This window comes from Carassius gibelio, chromosome B10 (assembly GCF_023724105.1).
Source record: "Carassius gibelio isolate Cgi1373 ecotype wild population from Czech Republic chromosome B10, carGib1.2-hapl.c, whole genome shotgun sequence".
NCBI lineage: Eukaryota > Metazoa > Chordata > Actinopteri > Cypriniformes > Cyprinidae > Carassius > Carassius gibelio.
The window spans coordinates 16,259,843-16,284,199 of NC_068405.1; the positions used below are offsets into that span (position 1 = coordinate 16,259,843).

Below are 24,357 nucleotides of genomic sequence, written 5' to 3' on the forward strand. Positions count from 1 at the left end.
CTAAACAGTTCTCCAATCACAACCCATTGGGACAGCTAACCAATCACATCACATTTCGTTTTTCAGAAGGCGGGCCTTCATCAAACCCAGAACTAATTGAGCCGTTTTTGCCAGGATGGGGAGAAAAGTATTGTAATAATTTAAATTATGTAAAAAATAATGAATTTTTCAAAACACCAAGCATGCAAGCATGTTCTAGTACACCCCCAAAACAAATTCAAGACATTGTAAAAGAGCATAATAGGACCCCTTTAATCACGTACACCCATGTCGCTCCAAACTCGTAAAAGCTTAGTTCGTCTTCGGAACACAATTTAAGATATTTTGGATGAAAACCGGGGGACTTGTGACTATCCAATAGACTGCCAAGTAAATTACACTGTTAAAGTCCAGAAAAGTATGAAAGACATCGTCAGGCAGCGTAAACTCTTCTGTATCAGCTGATCAGAAGAGTGTACGCTACCTGCATTCAGCTCATAATCTCCAAAATGGCGCTACGGTGAAGTGGAGAGAAACAGAGGAGAAGAATTGTTGAATAAAGTCATTATTTTTGTTTTCTTCGTTTACAAAAAAGTATTCTCAATGCTTCATAATGTTACGGCTGAACCACTGATGGCAGATGAACTATTCTGATGATATCTGTCATACTTTTCTGGACTTTCACAGTGTATTTTACTTGGCAGTCTATGGGACAGTCTCAAGCCTCCCTGTTTTTATCCAAAATATCTTAAATTGTGTTCCGAAGATGAACAAAGCTTTTACAGGTTTTGAACGAAATGGGGGTAAGTGATTAATGACAAAATGTTCATTTTGGGGTTGAGAATATCTTTAACATCTAATAATTACATTTTATTATGTATATTCCTAGTTTAAGATTTATAAGTCAAGGGTAAAACTAATAACTTTATAGGTAATCTTCAGTAAAGGTTAATCTGTAAATTTTAATAATAATAAAAATACTGCCTGAAGATACTGCCATTCATTAATTGTCTATACGCATATTAATATTTAGATTTGTATATAACACAGTCACATCCCTTGATTGAGTCATATTCTGTACATCTCATCGCATTTCTTTTTCACTCATTCAGAAAGACCAGGCTGCAATTGCTATAATGATCAAGCAGCTGTCAGACCATTTCCTCTGCGAACCTGATTAGCCGCTTGTCGTCATTTAGCGACATTTAGCGCTGTAATCAGAGAGATAACACATTTAGCCTGTCTATTCTGGGATTCCCCATCATCCCCCTTTGTCTGATTCGGCAGCATGGAGCCCAGGACATGGTTAATTGCTGTTTTTGCGCTTCGCACATTTAATTTTCCTTTCACACTCAACATCCTGTAATACGCGTTTAAGCCTTCTGTGGCGTTTCCAGTGTGGTGAATTTAAGTTTGGCTCGTGTCTGCGCCTGATAAACATCGACACGTATGGATGTGTGTTTGTGTTTGTCAGCTCCATTATTGATTGGCTGTAATCTGGCAGTGGCCACTCAGTGGAGTGATGTTCCCCTAGGCTTTAATTATATCCCCATGTGATTTGCATCTCAGCGTTGCCCCTTGCTAATCTCATCTCATCTACCTCCCCCTGCCACCCCTTCACCCCCTGATTTATTGAGTTTGTGTCACTCTCTGTGCACTTTTTTTTCTCCCTACCACACCCTGAAAAAAAGTCCAACTAAGCTTCGGTTAGCCTAGTCTACCACAGTACAGGCTACAGTCAGAAAGATCCATCTCAGCCATTCCACTCACATACTCCGTCCCCCGATGGAAAGAGAGACTCATCCAAGGATGAACAGACTTCTGGGACCAATGCTGTCTTCCCGAGCAACACAATGATTTGTTTGAGGGTTAACACCTGTCTGAGCCTGGAGTTCTAACCGTCCTCTACACATCCAGAGCCATTGGATTTGGCTCCTGATATTTGACCGACTTTCGGTTTTCTAAAGAATCAGTGGATTTGTTTGTTTATTAGCCAAAAGCACAAAAAAGTCAATTTTTTTGTGGTTTGGCTCCACTGGGCTGTGGATATGTACATTGTATTGGTGTTGGGGTGACCTTGTTGCGAAGCTGTCCATTGATTGGGTGCATTCGAAAGGCTTTGACAGGCTTTTGTGGAAGTTTGCACATTGTCCAGCTTTGCTGGGCGAACTGCCATCCGCCATGAGCTACATGATGGTGAATAATGGCCTTTTCCAGGAGAAATTCCACAGAGGAAGCGCGCCCAACCTTCTCGCCCCTCCTCGAGTTGAATCCTTACGACCGCTGCATAAACGTCTCAGCATGGAGGCCCTGAAGAGCAAAGCTCCTGACTTGGGGCCGTCTAAATGGCCGTCGCTCGTCACCATCTGTAAATGGAAGCAAAATCTGACTGAGAGACTTCTAAAGAGACACCGGAGAAGTTGCAGTCAGGTTAGCAGCTCTTTATTCAGTTTAACTATCAAGTTTATAGCAGGTAGACTACCAACCAAATTTTTTAGACAGTGTTTCCCAGACAATAAAAGACTGAATGATTTTCAAAACCAGACCACTTAAGAATGATAATTGCTCAGAATTCTCCATCGGCCCTTTTTACTGTCTTTTCGCTTTTGTTAGATAATGCTATTTTAAGTTCTCTGTCTCTCTGGTGGATTTAGCTGCTCTTCCAGTTTTTATTGAACCATTGAACTGGTTTCATAATTTCTGAAGTTGATTACACAGGCCTGGCTCTCGACCAAAAGTGGTCCGTGCATTAGCCTTTGAAACATCACTCACAGATGCTGCCAGCACTCAGAGACATATTCCAGTGGAAAAAAGACTAATGAAACTAATCAATGTAAGAGCTGTCTTCTGTCTTTATAAGGATGCCAGAGGTGTTAAAACAATTTAAGGTTGGATGTGCAGCCTAAAGCAATATTTTAGACACAAAATGCTCAAGACATGCTATTGCAGTGCAGACACTGTGAAAGGTTTATGTATGTTAGATTTGATGTGCTAATGCAACATCGCTCTTACCACTCTTGCAATTCGGTGTGTTATTATTTTTCAAAGTCAGTAAAATTAGCAAAAAATCAACACTTGCATTGAAGGAGGGACTGAGGTCTATCTAGTGAACACCAAAATATAACAGAGACTTGTGGTGTCAAATAACAACTTAACAACCACATAATAATGCACTAAGAACTTCTTATTTTTTATTTGTGGAGAGCACCGCATGGTTTACAAGACGGAAAGGAGAAGAGGACATTAAGACCCTGGGGGAAAAGGACGAGCCATTGAGGAGCTGAAACTGTCTCTAAGGAGCTGAAACACTCTTTTAGTGAACACTAATGGTGATTTTTACGGTGCGTGTGGTGCTTAATGCAATGGCCATAGGCTAGGTTCACAGAATCTCATTTTAGATCCAACAAAAAGCTATTTCTCCAAAGTAAGTGTTGGCTCTGCTTCTGTATCTGCAGAGCTAACCTCTCTGCCCCTTGCATTAAATTATAATCACTCCCCTATTTAACTTTCCACTCTTTAAAATCTCCCTCTGCTCCTGGGTTCCATGCACTCCTCCGTAATCCAATTAGCTAAACCCAGGAGGAAGTTCTCATAACTTCCAGCACTTTTTATTCCATAATTCAGTGAACTGGTGTGGTTGGTAAATCTGAGGCCAGGTCAACAGTATAAACTCTGACCGTTATTTTGGCTGACTTTAGTGCTCCTTCAAGCTTGCATACCACAATCTCTGTTCAAAAGTTTAATTATTTTTTTCACACTGAAACTTTTAGCCCAAAATGTAATGTTTAACTAAATATGTTGTGTTTTATGTATTATGTCAATTGGAATCTCCAAATGGATTTCAGTAATATATTTCTAATCAGCAGTAAAATCTGACAGCAATGGTAGAGTGTTATTTTAGTATTAATTTTTATATACTTTTGTAGTTTTCATTAATTTTGAATGAGATTTTTTTTTATTTTAGTTTTTGTTTTTGTTTATCTTATATTTATTTCTATTTAGCTTTAGATATAATAATTAAGATATAAAATCATAACTTATTTCTTAAGTAAGATTAGCAGTGGGCATTCTATAATGACTTCTCTAGCATTGAACAGATCCTATGGGCTCTTAGTGATTAGCATTCGCTAAACACTGACCAAAGTTTGTCGCTTCAGTTGATGACTGTCAGACTCTGTCAAACTTTACAATAACTGCTGAGTTAAACCAGTACTGGAAACCTGCACACACTCTGAAGCAGTATCATTGCCTTTATTGGGCATGAACTGAGCATGTCTTCAATTGGCAAATGGCTGTACCATCATTCCTTGCTCTCAGTTCTGAGACAGAGCGAATGTACAGCAGTTCATCCTGCAACATTACTTTGCCAGTGAGTAAAATCATTCACTTTTCATCTGAAGTATAGACACTTAGGACAAAGCTTTCAGCAGAGCTACTTTTTTGATCTATCATACAGGTTCCTAGAGAAAATTGATTTTTTTTGGGGGGGGGGGGGGGGTGAAATCACTTTTGAAGTGTCAGGGTCAATCAGAGTGACAAGGCTGATTTTGTAGCCACATGTCCAGTCTCAAAGCCTAATCACAAGCCCCACCTTGTGGTGGTAAATGTGAACTACAACAACAGCACACCTGGATCATTGCTTTGCCTTTGGCCCTGTGAGATATGTAGTTTTGTTTTGTGTTTTGTATTGCTTTGCTTTTTTTTCATACTAACCTTCCTGCTATGGTAAAACAATAACATAATGTACTCTTTCAGACTTTGTCTGTATCCTCTCCTAAGTAAAGGAGAGATGGGCTCTGGACCATAATAGCTTTCACTGAAGTAATAAATGACCTGGCACACACTGACAGGACCAATCAACCACTTAAACTCTGCCCTGCAATGTGGATTAGAATTTCTGGTGGGGATCTTGCAGGCCCCGCAGTGTCATGTGTGTGTGTGTGTGTGTGTGTTTGTTTTTATGGTTTTGGTACAACAGGAAGAAATGAAGAGATGATTTCTGAGAGCAGTGGGAAACACAGTTAGAGAGGGGGGAAGGAGTGAAGAGAGTCTCTCAGTTCTTGTGAGAATTAGTGCACGTGGTAGCCTGAGTACTTCTCTTCTGTTAAGAGCTGCACGGAAGAGGGGGCTTTTAATTAGAACCCTGATCCCAGACACTCCCAGTGCCTGCAGTGTGAATTATTAAGCCAAGTATGTGCTACTTTAATAGCACCAACTTCCTGCTTTTATACATACACAGTGTCCAAAATGAACCTTTGCCAAATGTCGGATGCAAGTTGGATTTGTTGAGTAAATGGTAAAATAGAGATACTTGGCATTTAGCAGATAACTTTATTACAGTAGGAACTGCGACATGACGTGGTTTGAATTAATTGCTAGGACGATAGTCTAAACCTCACAGATGTAAGTGACATGCAGCATTCAAATCCAAGACATCCAAACATCTGCTAAATTAAACATCTGTTGTGATTCAAACACCATCGAATGACTTCTTTAATAAAAAAAAATTGTATTTGTCACAAATATACAAGTAAATATAAAACTGCAAAATAATTGTGATATCATAACTGAAAATAAAATAGAATAATAAAATATTGTATAATTGTATTTGTTAATTAAATTCAATTAATCTTGATTAATCGCATCCAAAATAAGTGTGTGGGTACTGTGTATATTTATTATGTATAAATAAATACACACAGATGTATATATTTGGTTGTATATATCAGATGCTTGTTTTCAGTGTGTATGACATATCCAGCAATTTTTGTGTTAATATTACATCCACATAGTGTTCTCTGGCTCTTGTGAGTGTAGCTGCTTGAGTGGGCACTGCGGCGTTTGTGAATGTCAGGGCTGACCACCTGTCTCTTGATGCTCTGTCTTTGAAAGGTGGGAAAATTAATTTGACAGCATCTTATGACATTTACAACAGTATTATACAAGGGTTTGTCTCGGTGACGTGGTATCACAGCCTGCTGGCTTCCATGACTAGCATTTGGCAGTGACACATGGCATACAACTCACACACACACACACACACACACACACATCCTGAGGCTGTCATCATTTCAGGCATTGACAGTGATAAGTGGTGTTTGTCATCATGTTAAAAGTGTGATGGAAAACGCACAACACTTTTGGGAATTAGAAATGGCTGAAATTTTCTCACTGGGCTGATTTAGCTGGTTTTTAACTGACTTCTCTCACACATTTCAAGTATACATTATTATAATCATAATTATAATTATGTCCTCCAGTTGGCTTTTTTAGCTATGGAACACTAGTTTACTATTTATAGAGTATGAGGATGGCTAAGTGTACCTTTTTTTTTTTTCTTTTTAATTTGCATGCAACATTGGTATTTTTACTTAAATTATGATCACTTAGCTTTAGGGGATAAAAAATTTAGCACATGAGTCATGTTGACAGCTTTTATGACTATTTCTGAAGAATATCCTGCCCATTCTTTTCCATAGACAGAAAGTCAAAAGGTATTACTTTACCATCAATCCTTTATTATCATTCTTTTACCATACATTCTCTTTCTGTTCAAACCCATTAGTAGAGCTTGATGTTGATTGTGTGCTCTGCAGGTGGGATATAAAATGTCACAAGAATTTAATTGGAATGTGGGAGGAGAGAAACCTCCTTAATTGTAAGTTCAGATGGATTGAATACTCTATATGGATTGTTAATTATACAAAATAGAGTATGATTAACTGGCATTTAGACACTTAGAATTCCTACACAACAACACATTCTGAACAAATCACTAAAGCCTTCATTATCAGCCTCCAGCGTGTTTTATTAGTTTTCATCTAAGCTCACCCCCAGATGGGAGACACTATGGGAAGTTTACAAAATTAGAATGAATAACCACACAGCTAAAAGACTGAATCCTAAACAAAAATTAATCACTGGTAATGCTTCTGTGAAGATAAATTGGCTTTTTCCCTCGAGCTGTACTGTGTGCTGGTAGCCAGAAGGTGGAGGTAATGTACACTTGTTGAGCAGAAAGTCAGGATTGATTCTGATGTAGCTGGATGGTTTAACTTAAGCAGTTAAGCATCAGTTGCTGAGCATAAAGCCCCTTGTTTTGATTAAATGTGACGAGGTTAGTCATAAATAGAAATCTTATTGAATTAATGAGGCTCAGTGATCCACAAGATACAGGCCATAGCTCTTCTGTTTAGTGTCTGCTGTTGAATTATGGATTACAAAATTCAATTTACTTTTGCTTTGCACATTCTTAAAATGCAAATAACGGACAACCTGCTGCATTAATTATCTTTTGAAATTCCCGCTACACAGACTTACTAACTATTAATAAGCAGCAAATTAGGAGTTTATTGAGGCAAAAGGCGTGATTAATAGTTGCTGGGGAATGTTCTGCTGTGTAGTCCACAACATTCAAGGCTCTGAAAAAGTCTGCATTGCAGGCACAAAGGTGTTGCTCGTGAGCACCCTTCTGAGCCTAAAGTGACAAATGGGACACTCTTTGGGTTTTTTGAGGCTGTAAGACTGCAGGTCCATTAATGGGACAGGTACATTAATGGGACAGGTTGCTTCATTGCTTGGTAACCTTAAAAAGCCAAGAGTTTGGCTAATGAAGTGTATTGTTGTTTGGTTATTATTATGCTTAATGTAACTTTCTTTTATAATATGGCCATTACTGCTGCTTTAGGAGTATACCACGCTGCTAGCAATTTTTCAAATTCAAAGGAGGTTTTGGAACACTTATTAGTACAATTTGTACTGTTTATGCATTTCTGTCTGCCTTCCGGCTATGAGGCTTATATCTCTGCATAGCTATGAGCTTTTCGTGTTACTCTGAGCTTGCTGTAAGAGATCATTTGAATGATTTTATCATGTTGAAAAAGTGCAGCTGTCAGTTAGACATCCGTCTGTCTGATCGGGGTTTGGGTTGAAGGCAGCTCAGTCCCCAGCTGTTCAAGGTTTGATTGCTTCTGCCTTGAGCAGAGATGCTGTCAAGACACACCGCCAGTTAAATCATCAATTGACTGAGCTTTCTCACATACACACAAAAATACACTTGTCTACCGCTCTTTCTTCTCTTATTTCCTCTTGTGCTTCATCTCTCGCTGTATTCCTGTTGTTGCCTAACTAACATGTAGCCTAGTGTCTATAAGTTGCCAGCTTTCCCTCTCATGCACCCTCTCTCTCTCTGACGCACACACACACACTTGCACAGAGCCCTCTCACTGGCTCTCTCACTGTAGAGAGCACACTGCTCAGAAATCGCCCAGAGTAGTGCCGCTCACCACAGCTGCGTCCTCTGCTGCAGCCGCCTGCACCCGAGCGCAAACTCAGAGACAGGGAGGTGAAACACACAGGGTGAGAGGAGAGGAACGCACATTGGGGATGACGGCTTACCTGAGCAAGCAGCAGAGCTGCTGTGTGGAGATGCACGGCCGAGTGGGAGATGGTGGAGGGGGCGAGCCGCCCTGCTCTTGCAGTTGGCAGCATGAACCTCATCATGGATACAACTACCAGCCATCACCGTCCATGTCCACCCTTCCCCGTCAGAGGGCCAAACTCATGGCTTCACGCTCCGAGAGCTCCTGGAGAAGTCCCAGCCGCGGTGCACTACGAGCCAAAGGGGGGAGCTGCGATCTGTGGACGGAGTGCGGCTGCCATCCACACAACTGGCATGAGCCGTACCAGGTAACCGCTGCCATCTGGGCTAGGTACCAGGGAGGTGAGGGCACAGGTGTATTATGAGAGGTTGGATGAGAGGGTTAGAAGTAGTGAGAAAAGTTGGGTTGATTAAGTTGTTAAGGGTTTGAAAAATCTTTGTAAAGGTGTGATTTTCTATAAGCATGTATTACCACTAGAGCCTCTGTTCGATCATGCTTATTGTTTTTGTCGCTGTGTGTCCTGATATCACTTTCTATCGCATGAAAAGTTCTATACAACATGGCTCTCAGAACTCAGATACTACAGCAGTGATGATAACGTAATCTGTTTGTTCATGAGAGAGAGAGATCCAGCTGAACGCCCCAAATCAGGCCAATGCATCACACCCCTTGAATGAACTAACACAGCTGGACACTGCACTCTGAAGACCCTCTGTTTGTGTGTGTGTGTGTGTGTGTGTGCACTCCTCTTGCAGTACTGATCTGTGTTTAAACTCCAGGATTATCTAGTTAAGCAGAATTTGGTACTTCCCGTGTTACAGCTAAAGTCATTTAGTGCATGTGACACTTATTTTGTGTTTTTGTCTTAATATACAGTACAGTACATGAATAGCATTGCAGGATTGTTCTGCCTGCTGATTAGTAGATTAGCATTTTATTTGTTCTGACATATTTCTTAGCTGAAGAGGATGTCAGTACCAGTATAGAAGGAATTTAATGCTGAAATAAGGAAATTGGTCAAGTGATTGTTAAAGTGATGGCAGACAGAGGAAGGCTTGGGAGAAATGATGATGTGCCTTCACATCCATCAACTCCACACTTCTCATCTCTGGCGGTCTGGTGTGATATATGTGACCCTGGTCATAAGTAGCACTGGTATATTTGTAGCAATAGGCAAAAATTCTTTATATGGGGCAAAATTATAGATTTTTCATTCATTAGGATATTAAGTTGACATCAGGTTCCATTAAGATATTTTGTACATTTCCTACCTTAAATATATTAAAACTTATTTACTGATTAATAATAACTTTATTTGGACAACTTTAAAGGTGACTTTCTCAATATTTAGAATTTTTTGCACCCTCAGATTCCAGATTTTCAAATAGTTGTATCTTGGCCAAATATTGTCCTATCCTAACAAACCATATATCAATGGAAAGCTTATTAAATTATCAATTGCTGAGAATGGTTATCGCCATTCAGCTCAAACCATTGACTGGACAAGGTTAGAGCTCTCAGATCATCTTTCAGTTCAGACAAGGTCATCAAAAGACACTATTAGCCAATTGTCTCACTGTAGGACCAATGCCAAACTAATGTATATCTCTCAACAGTTAAAGCTTGTTTGTTTATTTGTATGTTTGTGTATGTATACCAGTGCACACTAATATGCATATATATATATATATATATATATATATATATATATATATATATATATATATATATATATATATATTAGGGGTGTAACGATACGCGTATTCGTATTGAACCGTTCGGTACGACGCTTTCGGTTCGGTACGCGGTACGCATTATGTATACCGAACGGTTCGTTGGAGTAATTAATTATATTTGAAAAAAAAAAAAAAAGAGAGAGAAAGAAATATAATGATATGCGTTCAACAAGGTAGCCCAATAACCCAAACAACGTAACAGGCAACGCCCCTGACACTCCCGAAGAAGAAAAAAACACCATCTTATATGTTTATGTTAGGCTACTCAGCAGGCGCTCGCTCACTCAGTACACGCTGAAGGCTCGTTGCAAAATAGCCAATGCGTTTAACAGACTAGAAATGAGAAGATCCTCCAATAACCAACAGGTCTGGTGTTTGGGTGCACTTTGGATTCCCTTTAAGCTATAATGGTGATGGCAAGAGAGTGGTGGATAAAAAAACAACGGTATGTCGCATCTGCAACATGACAGGGTACCAGCGGGATCACAAAAAAAAAAAAAAAAAAAAAAACCAGCGGGGATATCTGGGATATATGGGTCAGTACTATCTGGGAAAAGACGAAAAAAAGGAGAAACATGCACGCAGCAAACTATCCCTGCAGCATTTAGACACTATAGCTTACAGGGAATCCAACCCAAAAACCAGACCTGTTGGTTATTTTAGGATCTTATATTTCTGGTCTGTTAAATGCATTAGACATTTTGCAACGAGCCTTCAGCGCGTGCTGAGTGAGCGAGCGCCTTAGGGGCCGTTCACATATCGCTCCTAAAAACGCATGGAAAACGCTAAGCGCGTCTTTCTCCTCCTTTCCAAAGCGCTCGGGCAGAAGCGCTCATGAGGCGTCTGTCTTTGCTAAGCAACAATGACGTGCTCTCTCCATGAGACGCGGAAATTTCAGCGAAGGATAAATGGATTTGCAGCTCTAAAAATCGCTTGCAGTAGCTCTGCTACTGAATTTATTTCAAAATTGCAATCCATATACAACTATGATCAGCTGTTCCTTCATCTTGGCTGAGCTCTCAACGTTGTTACGGGAAAGGATGAAGCGGATTGGTTGGTTCTTGTCACATGACCCGCGGTGCGCTTGCGGCATTCTGAAAAGTTGAGATGTTTTTACATTTTGCTGTATCTAAAACGTATCGAACCGAACCGAACCGAACCGTGACATCAGTGTATCGTATCGAACCGAACCGTGAATTTTGTGAACCGTTACACCCCTAATATATATATATATATATATATATATATATATTTTTTTTTAAGACCTGTAGATTAATGACATTTTTTCGATAATATTTGTGATTTAAACCTGCGGTAGGTAACTTTTGATGCTCTAGCGGTTAATAAACAGAACTACTTGCGTCTTGCGGAAGAACATCGTAGCCGGAACTACTTCTCTCTGTTTATGTCTATGAAGAATCACAAAGGTACTGGGTTACTCCGCCGCGGTACCCCCGAAGCAATCTAAAATAGTCAGAATATAAACACTTATTATAGGTGAAAATGAATTGATGGTGTACTCGCTTATTATATACATTTTTCTACATTTTGAACACAAACAAAGTTACGGACCGCAGCTCTGATTGGTTGTTTTCTTACCGGGAGCGATGGATTTCTGCAAATGGCAATAGGATCACTGGGAGGAGCCAGAGGAGCTTGATTTTTTCACTGATTATCTGTCTCATATTCTACTGTCAGGACATAATGACAGATTTAACAAATATGTAAAAAATATATTTTTACAAAAGTTACCTACTGCAGCTTTAATCTCAAATTATATTATCTTTTTTTTTATTCTCAAAAATCAGTAAAACTTAATACTATTTAAAAGACTTATTCTTATGATAAATTTTCAGCAGCCATTATTTTAGTCTTCAGTGTCACATGATCCTTTAGAAATCATTCTGCTATGCTGATTTTTAAACATTTCTAATTATTATCAGTGTTGATAACCGTTTTACTGCTTTTACCGTCTTCACAGTCACTTTTTATTAATTTAATGCATCCAGGCTGAATAAAAATATTAAAAGTTGTTTTGATTTTTATTTATTGGTGTGTTTATATATGCATCTTGGTAATATCTTTACCAGCCCTTTGTAGTCTGCTGCTCTTGGTTACTTCTTTGAGTTGCTGTCTCTTTGATGTTCAACTCTTAAAAATGTTGTTGTTGACGTTTTCTTCTTGTGCATTATTGACGGTGGTGTGGTAGCTCTATGTATAGTTTCTGTGGCCTGAATTATTGAGAACCGTAAAGTGGGACAAGAGCAGAGGCACTGAACGCCATTGCAGGACCTCTTTAAGCAGCACATACCACATCTGCAAACTAATCATTATTAATCATCATCTTTAACACTGGATAAGCACAGTATTAACTATCTAATTTACAGTGACTTTCTCTACAACAGTATATTATACTATTGTTGTCACCCTGTTTTCCAAAGGCACAATTACCGGTATACTGTAGATATTTATCTTCGTTCAGTTCTATTTTTAAAGGCTCCTGACTAGTCTTTTTGTTTCACTGAAGGGTATTTTTCATCTGGTAATTAGATATAGAGCAAATTGAATTAGGAATGTTTGAGGAGTAGTTTAATTGAAGTTCATATTAATCTTGCAGTTGTCTTGGAATTTTATTCAGTTCTCACAGATAAGGTGAATTGCTATCATTGATAAGGACAACCGTAGTTACTCCATTGTGCTTATTAACACACAATTAACCTTAGGGTTGATGGGGTTCCTAGATACGCCACACTGTATTAATCATGTTTTGCCTGAATTGGATTGCACTTCACATGCATTTTTGAGGTGATAAGCCTTTGAATCTCATAAACATCTGCACGACACAGTGTTAAACAAGTCTCAAAAGACCCCCACTAGCTAGAAAGGTAGTCTGACATGATGTTTTAAGTTACATAAAGTGGCATAAACTCTGGGTTTAAACCCAAGCACTTTCTTGATCTTGTATCAGCCTGCACCTTACCTGCCCTAAAAATGCTGATGTCTTGAAGACAGGCACTTCTGTGTACCAACTCTACAGAGGCATGAAGATGCTTGACGCAGAAAGTCTGCTCCAGTTTGGCTCCACAATAAGCTCTTAAGATGTTTGTGTTCGTGCTCTCTTTACCAAACACTGCAGAGCTGGTCTCCCCTACACCACACACACACACACTTTTCATATTAAATGTGGATTCGATCACTGCATCTTGTTTCTTTCTTGCATCTTTAGCCTTAAAAACAGCATGGTGTACTACATATGTCTATACCATACTGCAGCATTTTTAATTGGCACACATTCATTTATTTTTATCCTCTAATGTTGATTGAGGGCTGTGTGTGCAGTTGATTATGTAATGCCATCACCTCTGTGCTCAGCTGGGCCACGTGAGCACTTGCTGGCTGAAAGAGGCCGGTCGTGCTCTGCATCAGGGCATTTGCAAGCACTTCCACACAAATAACGCTGGAAAACGGGCAACAGCCACTTCAGCCGATTGTGTCTAGAGAGTGAATTAATGAACACATCAACAAAGAGTCTGTGTGCCCGTTGAAGCGCTTATTCTACCCAGATTTATTCAAATGTGTTACATTTTGTCCAGCTAGGGCATTAACTGAGTACTTGCTATTTTGCAGTGTGCATTTACATTGAGAAAAGATGCTGTCTGTGTACATTGAGCTTTTATGTTTTCTGTATATTAGTGCTCTAGTCCTCTCTTAACTATCTTTCCTCTTGTCAGTTTCCTACAATCTAGTTCTCATTAGCTCTAGAATTGAGATGAAGAGACTTGTTAGTCCAGCAACCCACTTCCCTTGCTGCAGCACTGCCATTTCAGTTTTCTTTAAAGTCAAACTAAGCATGGAATAAAACCTTGTATCTTTCAGCCCATATTATCTAATTTCACACAAGATATCACCATGACATTACAATCTGTATATAGATCACTGTGCAATGAAACCACCACAGTGCTGTTTTGTATCGATTACTTCCTGAAAGAACAAAATAAGTACTACCTAATAATATCATGTGATCTTAAATTACTCTGAATATTCAGTTTCAGTGTGAGGTCACCAAATAAAGACAAAATGACTTGATGTTGTCTTTGATCTTCAGTGGTAATTAGTTAATGTACCCGAATTAAGTTTTAGATGTGCTGTTTTTATATTTAGCTTCGCTGAAAATTTCATAGACACCCAAATTCCTATAGTTAATGTCACACTGTCTGACATAGTGCTGATGAACTTGTGGGTGTCTGATGTCGATCTAAAATAAATCTGCATATCATTTGCATTTTGATGAATGCAGTCTTATTTTTTTATTATACCACCTAGCGGGAGCATGTCATGTTTTAACAATGACAGATTCAAATTAAAATATGGCTTCAGCATTGTAGAGCTCAGAATTTTAACATAATATTCTTAATCATTTAATAGAAACTGAAATCTGCAATATGAGCTGTCTTCACGCTTATGACTAGTAGTTCTGCAATGTCATCGTAGTTGAAAATTGGACTCATCTTTCTGAGTGTGTGTCTCAGAGGAGAGCCGCTTTATGACTCTCTTTCTGAAATGGCCAATATTGCTCTTTGTCATCCAGGGAGACATTAAACTTAGCTTTTGCTCATTTACGTTCTGTGTGCTTTTTATTTTCAACCATTAAACTGTCATATTTTGAGATAACGCTGCAATTATCTCTTTTAATCTCTTTAATGTTTGGCTGCCATGCCGTGATGAACCTCATCAGTAGATAATAGCTTCAGCTAGATGGCAAATTTTTGTTGTTGATCCCACCATGTCATTCATTACAAGTGCACCTTGTGTGGGTGATGCCCGCAGTGTGTACTTAACCCTATAAAGCCTACTGTATCATATTTGATATGCAAATGCCTTTAAATTATCAACATGATCAAAACTTTCTTGATCTGCTACACCACTGCTGTTGGTTATTGCTGCTGTTGTTGATTATTAATGCATACACCAATAAGGTGTTGTGAGTATTTAAGACATAATGCTGCTGGATAAATAGCATATAAAATAACCCATAGCAGATCTATACAGGTGGAGCTGGGGAGGTGGAGGGTTTCAGAAGAACTCTGAAAGTGCGATGCAAGCTGCTCTAGTGAATGCTAACCAGCCATTTAAATGTAAAGCAAGCTCATTTGCTGCATATGCAACATGAACCAATCAGTGGTTTAATACTGGGATTATAATATTGTATGATATATGTTTGTGTTGAGGACTTACTCACCAGAACTTGGCATTGGGACACAATTACTTACAATATGACAGCTGATTGATGATTATACTTTTTAGCAAATAAACAGGCTTTTAGTATAATTCTAAAAATGCCCACCTTCAGGTTGTGGTACATGTGTCTTTTTGATGTCAAATCTTTACTGATATTTATAAACTGTAAGCATAAATGTATAGTTATATTTCCAGATGAACACTTACTGCACTGAAGGTGTACTTGATCATCTCTACTTGGTATTACATGTTTTGCTTCACAACAGTAATAAACTACAGAGCTTTTATCAAAAACCTAAGCATTGAAATACTGTAAGGCATATTATTGGGCGATATAGAGTGACAACTAATATTTATATACATTTTATGTCTATTACACTGTTATGAAGATCTCGTTGACTTACACTACAAGCTATCAGAAATTCTACTTACATTTTGGTCATTCAAATATCAGCAACCGCACCAAACTGGCATATTTTTGCCTCTGAATAGTGTTTTTTTCTTTCCTTCTCGAGTATGAGCTCCATATTCTCCTATATCATACTATATAAGCTATAAAAGCCTGATGTTTGAAATATGATACTCAATATAGTCTGAAAGTTTAACAAACTGTTCCATTTCAAATAAAATAAATATTGACTATTATTTAAGATGCCAGGCTTTTCAGGGTAAAACAAACACAAAATGTTTAGAATGAACTCAAGCTGACTTTATATTTCGAAACTCAGTGGCAAAGATTTTGAGATAAGGTTAGGTTTAGGTTTTTCATTTTTTGCCATGTGCTTTCCAACACATCTCTCTGGTTTTCCAATCCCTCTGTGATTGAGGCTATAGCTCTCAAGGCGGGAGATGTATTAATGTAATTAGAGGCAGTGCACAGTAAGCATGGACAGCCTCAATCTCTGCTGCCAATCGATCTTTAGTTGCCGGCTGCATCTCCCTGGGGATTTGTGTAGTAGGCCATCTCTGAATGCTAATGCGTCTGTGATAAGCCTCACAGCCTCCAGCTGAATGAGTTTGTGTTGTGCGCTAGCCCACCTTTCATTACTTGTTAAATGTTGTGTGCCTCTAGTGGCACTAAACAGAATTACAAAAATAATGACTTGTTTTCAATTAGGGTTCTTAAACACAGGTCTGCCATTGGTCAGAAAAACAGAAAGCCCTGCCATTGGTTGAGCATGTGTTGCTTTGAAGAACTGCGGGACTAATGCACATGATGCAGTCTCAAGTGCTTTCTGAAACTAGTCCCTTAACACGAAAAAGTTCTAGTTGTGCAAGCAGAGCATATGACAGACTGTTAATAATATATATTTTTAGGATTCCTTGATGAATAGAAAGTTCAAAAGAAAAGCATATATTGAAATAGAAATCCTTAATGTATTTTGAATGTACTTTGTCACTTTTGTATCTGAATAGAAAAAAATGTACCGACCTCAAACGTTTGAACTGTAGTATATGAGTAATGGTTGAGATTATTATATTCTGAATTATCACTCACAGCCACTTCACTTTATGAGGACATTTATCTAAATGAAAGTTTTCCTAATCTAGTAGCAAAGGTGATTAAGCTTTTTTAGTGCGTGGAAAAAAATCTGAATTTGGCTCTTATTTGAGGTCATATAAGGCCGACAGTGTCACTGGTCCACCCAAACTGCCTGCTTATTTACCCATTCAAATATTAATTAGTTTTTTAATTATAAAAAATATATTGTCTGCATATCATTATAGTACTTTTAGATTTTTTTGTCGTTGTTGTTTTTTGGTCAGGTTTTATGCTCTGCAGTATTTACCAGATTTATTCTTGCCTCCAGCACCACAAATATCATTACTACCTATAACAGTAAAATTTTGCTTAATTGTGCCGTTATTTCATAGTGAATTGTACAGCTCTACATAATGCTGTGTAAGATGAGCTAATATTTTCTAATAAAGGCTAATGATGGGGTTACACAACCCTCAATGAAATTACAACGAATGTACAGAATAGACATCCAACCAACGAGATTTCTGGCCTCGCTGCTGTTTGGGAGAAACGATTTGACTTTGTGTTGTCTTCAGAAACTAGCTAAATAGCAAAAGAGACAAACAAGGAGAGTTATAAACAATTTCAACCTTCATGTCATACAAACATTTTTCCAGCATTGATCATCATACTCCTATGATGCCATGTTTTTCCTCTTTTATCTAATCGATGTGTGTGTATGTACTGTAAATATGTTTTTACTGTCGTTTTGGAGTCGTGTTCTTCATCATGACATCTGGGAGCTCAGCGGTGCCCATCATGCTCTGCTGTTCCCCTTAATAAAATCTAAGCCAGTTCACGCATCTCCAATCCACTCTGATCTTTATCTCTTTCTCTTTCTGTTTTCCTCTCCGTCCATATCTCTCGCCCTCCCTTTCTCTCTTTTCACAGGCAAGTCCTGCCCCAATTATTGTCAACACGGACACTTTGGAATCTGTACCATACGTGAGTTTTGATTTTGCATTTATTTTTTTGCATGTTCATGACATTTTGCACAGCCGTGACATTGCAGATCATCCACTTGATCAGATCAATGCCCATGCAGAGTAGTGGCGAATGAGTTTGACATCATTTTTTTTTTGTGTTCTTCATAAACGTAGTGTCATTTATCACTCTCCACTCTGCGCAAATACGATCAACGTACTCAATGACTGATGGCTTTTCATGAAATTAACCAGATAAGGTGGCCAGTGATTATTGGCGGGTTTGATTAGCATAGGCTTTTCTGTTATGGGTTTGAAATACTAATGTGTGGAATAAACTGTTTTTGGTGGGCTGTCTGAGAGATGTTTGATGAATGGTTTAAAACAAGTCAAATCAGTAAAATTGTGATATTTTATTCAGTTGCCTTAGAAAGTTTGCTAGGTTTTAAATCAGAGTGATAGGTAGATAACTGCAAAAGAAAAATCATGAATTGCGCATATGACAGAACAGGTGACTGGAGTGACTGAAAGAACACAGAGGGGGAGAGCAGTGCTGAATCAGACACCAGCACAAAGTGATAAACACTCAGCAAGAAGTTTATAGACTTCACAGACACACTAACAACACAGCTTGACCTTCGGTCAGCTGAGATAGGTTTTGTCTGGGTGTCTTCAAACTCCAAAATAATTGTCTGTTATTTCCTGTTTTTGCAATGATGTATTTTGACCATGTACAGAAATTGCCAGCCGTTTATGAACATTTCAGAATATTCTTTGTTTGTTCTGCTTCAGCTTGCTTGTTCAGCCAATAAGATAAATCAAAAATAAGAGAATTTCAACCAATCAATTGTTTCTCCGAAATGGCGTTGAGTTGAATTGAAGATTAAAAAGGCCTCTTCGTGTTACATCAAGGGAATATCCCTCTGTTGTTTCATTTTCTATTTGCTGTTGTACACGCCTCTTATGCACACCCTTCACGTTCACTGAGGATAATTTCATTTGATTCTTGTTTCTCTGCTTGCATCTCAGTAATGAAAAATGAACATCAAGGCATATCCAGATGACTGTGAATGCGCAATGTTTTAGTCAAAGCGGCGTGCTTCCATCAGCAACGCGAGATCGACCATGACATCCAGAATCCAGCAACAAGCTTAATGCTGTTAAGTCGTTTTAATTGCTTTTCCTCCTGGTTTTCCTGCTGTACTCAGTTTAAAGCCCACTGTGGACATGTGTTGGAGTAAGTGTGAGATTACAATGATTATGAACTGCTTTAAGCAGCAATCTGTCTCTGATAGAACTTCTACTAATAACCTAATACAAGAGAACAAGCAAGAGAAGATGGAGTTCTGGGAAAAGAAAACACTGATGGATTACTCCAGGAAAGGTGTTCACTCTTGAGTTAAACTATAAACTATGTGTGTGTGTGTGCGCGCGTGTGTGTTCTGTGCTTTCAAAATGCAAATCTCTAAAGTAGAATAGATTAACTTTTTTTCTTTGCTGAGAACTCAAGGGTATTTTAAACCCTAAATGTTAAATATGGCATCACTGGGATTTTCCATATGCTGCATTTTAGATTTGTGTACTTAATCTTCAGTCTGTCTGAGTTTTGGGATTAATAAAAACAAAATAAAAAATGTTGAAAATTCATATAAAAAAGTAGTAGTAAATATTAGCATTTTATTTTAAATTTTGCTATAAAATAATTGTATTTGTATTTAATACCTTTTAATTTTAAATAGTATTATCACACATTCTTATGTAGTTTATTATTGAATAAAATAATATCAAAAGTATATATATATATATATATATATATATATATATATATATATATATATATATATATATATATATATATATATATATATATATGTTATCACTATTATTAATTAATTTTTTATAGTTATATTTAATGGTTCAGTGTGAGGAACAAACCAAATCTCCTGGTTCTTTATGTGCACTTCTGGTTATTAAGTAGTATTTGTGGAGATAAAAAGACTCGACATGACCCCAGACAAAAGAGAGAGGTGCTGCAGTAAAGCCAGTGGGAAAGGACCAAATCAAGCTCATTATGCATGTATTCATGCAGTACATGTATCCTGCACACACACATTCACTCACCCAGCACAGTATCATCTGTTCACTTTTTTTAAAAGGAACCTCGGTTGTTTTAGTGCAGATTTGCATCAGGTTAAATGCTACGTGGGCTTTGTGCTGTTTATCAAGGAATTGTCGAAGCTAGTTGAAAACTAAGCTTAAAAAACAGATTTTTCTTTTGAGTCAATGAAAAAAATGTCTCCATCTGTTGATGCTTCTGAAAGATGTTGAAGAAATGCAAGAGTGTGTAAAGCTGTCAGACGTTACAAGGTACATAAAGGAGTGCAGTAGACCTTAGTCAGAGAAAATGGCATATTTAATTTAATGCAAAAGAAACATTCAATATGCTGGGTTGCTAAATAAATCTGTCTATAAATAAATAAATAGTCTTTCCAAAAAATGTAGGTTGTGAAAATAAAATGTAGAATATTGGTCTTTTTAATGGTTTACTTTTAAAAATATATATTTTACAATAATACTGTTTAGAGTTAAATAGTTTTGATTAAATAAATCAGCCTTAATAAGCACTTCTTATGTTTTCTTGAAAAACGAAAAAAAAAAAACCTTTAAAGGTAGTATATATATATATAGATATTTTGTGTACCTCCATGATGCTGCTTTAAAAAGTGCCAATGTAAACAATAGACAAAAAGACAGCTCACTCATTTTGAGGCAAAGTGTATATGTGGCATATGCACAAATTATGAATATTCAATAGACACTACTGTTTAAATCTCAACCCACTGCTGCATAGTTTTAGACCTGGTGAGAAATCTGGTTAAGTATTGTTAATTATAAAGCCTCCACTGTGCTCACTGTAACTGTAGTGAGAACAGAGCTCATCTAGAACGTGCGCTAAAGATAGTGGGGGGGGGGAGTACAGGATTAATAAAGCATTACTGAGTCAGTGTAGCTGTTAAATAACATCCACCTAGCTGCAGCAAAATGACCCTTTCTGCCTACTTTTAACAGCGCCTTTGTTTCCATTAGCTGTCAGAAATAACAATGGTTAGTTCATAGTGCTAATTAGTCCATGTGGGCGTGTATTGAGGAAACCAAGTCTCATTATGTCACGACCCAAGAGATATTTCATGTTTAATCACTGCGATGGGCGTAAAAAAAATATGCCAGAACTCTAAAGGGAAAGCTTTTGCATTTGCGAGTTTGTTTGGTACCACATTTGCAGTGACTCACCAGTTTAATGTGAGCTTTTACACCCCGGATGCTGCATGGTGTACTCCCCTCCCACCGTCCCCCCTGCAGCTGCACTCTCCCCCGGTCCCCAGCGTCTCACATTTGCAACACCATGCGACTCAGAATTTTAATGCCAGTCAAAGCCCAGTAATTGGGTCGTTTCTTCAGGGGAAAGATGGAAAAGCCATGTTTTCCTGACCTAAAGAAAAGTTCCCCAAACTTAATGACCAAATGAAGTGTGTGTGATTATCAGTGTCTTAAGTCGGTTGATAAGGGGTGTTGTTCTGTTCTGATGAGCACTGCTGTTGTTAATGATCTCACTCTACTCATTTACTAGTCTTATTGATTTCTCATGCTCATCAATCAATCATAACATCCATCAGTTATCTCCCTGATTGTGTTCGTTGGCATATTCAGGGTGTTCTGAAGAGCTCTCGCACACACGCATTGATGAAAGTGCGGAGAATCGGCTCGGCTGCCATCGCTCTGATTAGTTAGTGTCAAACAGAAGCACTTATGTGCACTAGGAAACACATATAATTTTGGGTCAGACAATAAGCAGAATGGCCACATCAGATGTTGTGTTTGACAAAACAATTTTGTTATATTAATTGTGAAATTATTTGAGCAGTTTGCAGAGCATGATGTAGGCGTTTGTCTTGGCTGGTGATGTTCTCTGGGGATCCCTGTGCTCATATAAACTGCATCCACTGAGTTTCTATTTTACATGCTTTCTTAAAGTAAACTCGTTGGGAATTTAAACTCTAAAGTGATGTTCACACCAATGTATAAATGAGTAGTCAAATGAAATCGTTAATCATGTACAGTATTGTTTAATTTAGTTTTTTTTTTTCTCTCTGCATCTGTGGTTCATAATAGTCAGCAGATCTAGTTGATTTATTTATTTATTTATTTGTGCATATCTGTGGTTTATCTTGTTCATTTGATCTATTAATATGTTTATTTAAAATAATAATAATAATGTTTTGTACTTGTGGAAGCCTGTTTCCATCCACTGAACAAATAAAAATAAAAAAGGGTAATTGCGACTTTTTATTTCATAATTCTGACTTTTTTCTGGCAATTGCAAGTTTATGTACATCTTGCAGTTCTTACCTATTTTATCAGAATTGTTAGATATAAACTTTGTTCTCAGAATTGCGTGATATAAACAATTTTGACTATTTCCCAGATTATTATCCCATTATTCTGACTTCATTACCTGCAGTTGTGAGTTTATATCATGCAATTCTGAGAAAAAAATTGGAGATACAAATTTGCAATTGCCTTTATTTTATTCAGTGGAAACAGGCTTCCATAGTTTAGTTTTATGCATATGTAACGGAGGCCAGCGAGTAGGTGCTGTGCAGGTAAACCTCACTCACTAGCGACAGATGCTAGTGGCTGCAGTCATTTAGTCTCCTTGTTAGTGCGTCCGCCTCCCATGCCAGAGACCCAGGTTCGAGGTCCACTCGAAGCGAGTGCGAGGTGTGGCGCTGAGGGTGAGAGGGACTACACATATACATGTCTATGTGCTTTCTGTCTTTTGATGATAGAAGTGGACCACTCATTTAAGCATTTAGTTAGAATATAATGTGTCCAATTTGTGCTCAATCCAAGGTTCCAATTGCCCCCTAAGTAATTCATCCTGGTGTTGACTCTGGACCAACTGACTAAATATGTTACCAAATCTTCCTGCATGACTGAAGAATGTCAGCTAGCATTCAACAAATGAATTCATCTGAGAAATGTTGTGGAGTGTGAGACTGCGTTCAGCTCTGTGCTCTTGACATCTGTTTGGTCCTCATGTTTAAGAGCAGGTGTAATCTAGGGGGCGTCCAACTGATGCTGTAAATGAAAGGTCATGTTGCTCTGAGGAGAGCAGTGAGACAGTATTCAGCTATGTCTCTCTCTCTTTCTCTCTCTTGAACAGCTGAGGCGGCTGAGGCATAAACGAGCTTGTTCACTGGGTTTCAATTAGCCATGAATGACTGTTTCTCTTTCTCCAGCTGTCTGAAATACTCCCTTCAGTATAAAAAAAAGTCAAAATGTGAAACATGCACACTCACTGTAAATGCCATGGCTGCCTTATTATCGAGGCACTTCAACATAAAATGTCCTTGTTCGTAACATGCTGTTTGGACAGTATCTGTGAAATGATGCTGGCTATCACAGAAAATAAATCTTTTAATAGCTTAAAAATGTTGTAAAAGCATACACAAATTGTATTTCGCTAGAGTGCACCAATAAATAAATAAATTCAAGCTATGCATTTCTGCCACAGTTCTTTTAAATTGCAGTAATATTTTACAATATTACTGGTTTAGGTAACACTTTAGAATAAGGTTCCATTAGTTAATGTTAGTTAACTACTTTCGTTAACATGAACTAAGCAAGAACAATCCTTCTACAGCATTTATAAGTCTTAGTTCATGTTAATTTCAACATTTACTAATGCATTATTTAAATCAAAAGTTGTGCTTGTTAACATTAGTTAATGCACTGTGAATTACCATGAACTAACAATGAATAACTGTATTTTCATTAACTAACATTAACGAAGATGAATAAATACAGTAATAAATGTATTATTCATTGTTTGTTCATTTTAATTAAAACATTAACTAACATTAACTAATGGAACCTTATTCTAAAGTGTTACCCTGGTTTACTGTGTTTTTGGTCAGATAAATGCATCCTTGTGAGAATAATATACTTCTTTCAAAAACATTTTAAAAAATCTTACCGACTTTTGAACTGCTATAAATAATATGTAACTATAATATGATAATAATTATAGTTATTTCGTCTTATACATATTCACTGTATTTTGCAGCAAGGTCCTTGTAGTATTAGTATCTGATGAAGTCAAATGTTGAGGATATTTGTATGCTCACATTATAAATGTGAGAGCAGCCCCAAAAGGTCTTTAGCATGTATTAGAGCGCCTTATGGCTATTACATTTGCTTCACTTATTAAAGAATAATTAAGATGAATGTCTCCAATCGAGCGCAAAGATGACCCTCATTTGAAATTGAACTTGAAATTGGATTAGTTGTCTTTCAATGCCATTTCTAGCAGCACGTTGAGTATGAATTCATCTCTAAAGGGCTGCCTGAGCCAGCATGTCTGCCCTAGAGGCCTGGTCCCATTGTACAAGCAGGTAAATGATTATGGATTTTAGTGTCTGGACTCAGATTTAGACAATTACAGCTAATGCAGTGAGCTGAATAGATGTGAGGCTCAATGTCTGCTGAAGATGTACTGTATGAAAGCCCTGTTCCTG

General features: G+C 37.8%; 1 protein-coding gene across 22 annotated transcripts in view; it reads left to right on the top strand.

Moving 5' to 3' along the window:
• LOC127966553 (disks large homolog 2) overlaps positions 1–24,357 on the top strand; it is a 186,218-nt gene that overhangs the window by 107,237 nt on the left and 54,624 nt on the right. For 19 of the 22 annotated variants that reach the window (XM_052567615.1, XM_052567618.1, XM_052567617.1 and 16 more), the window contains one exon: positions 17,748–17,801. The exons of 2 other annotated variants lie outside the window; for them this stretch is intronic. In XM_052567615.1, the coding sequence (XP_052423575.1) occupies positions 17,748–17,801 (54 nt within the window). Of the gene's footprint in view, positions 1–8,139; positions 8,668–17,747; positions 17,802–24,357 lie in introns of those variants that run through there. One more of the 22 variants, XM_052567631.1, reaches the window with a different exon arrangement.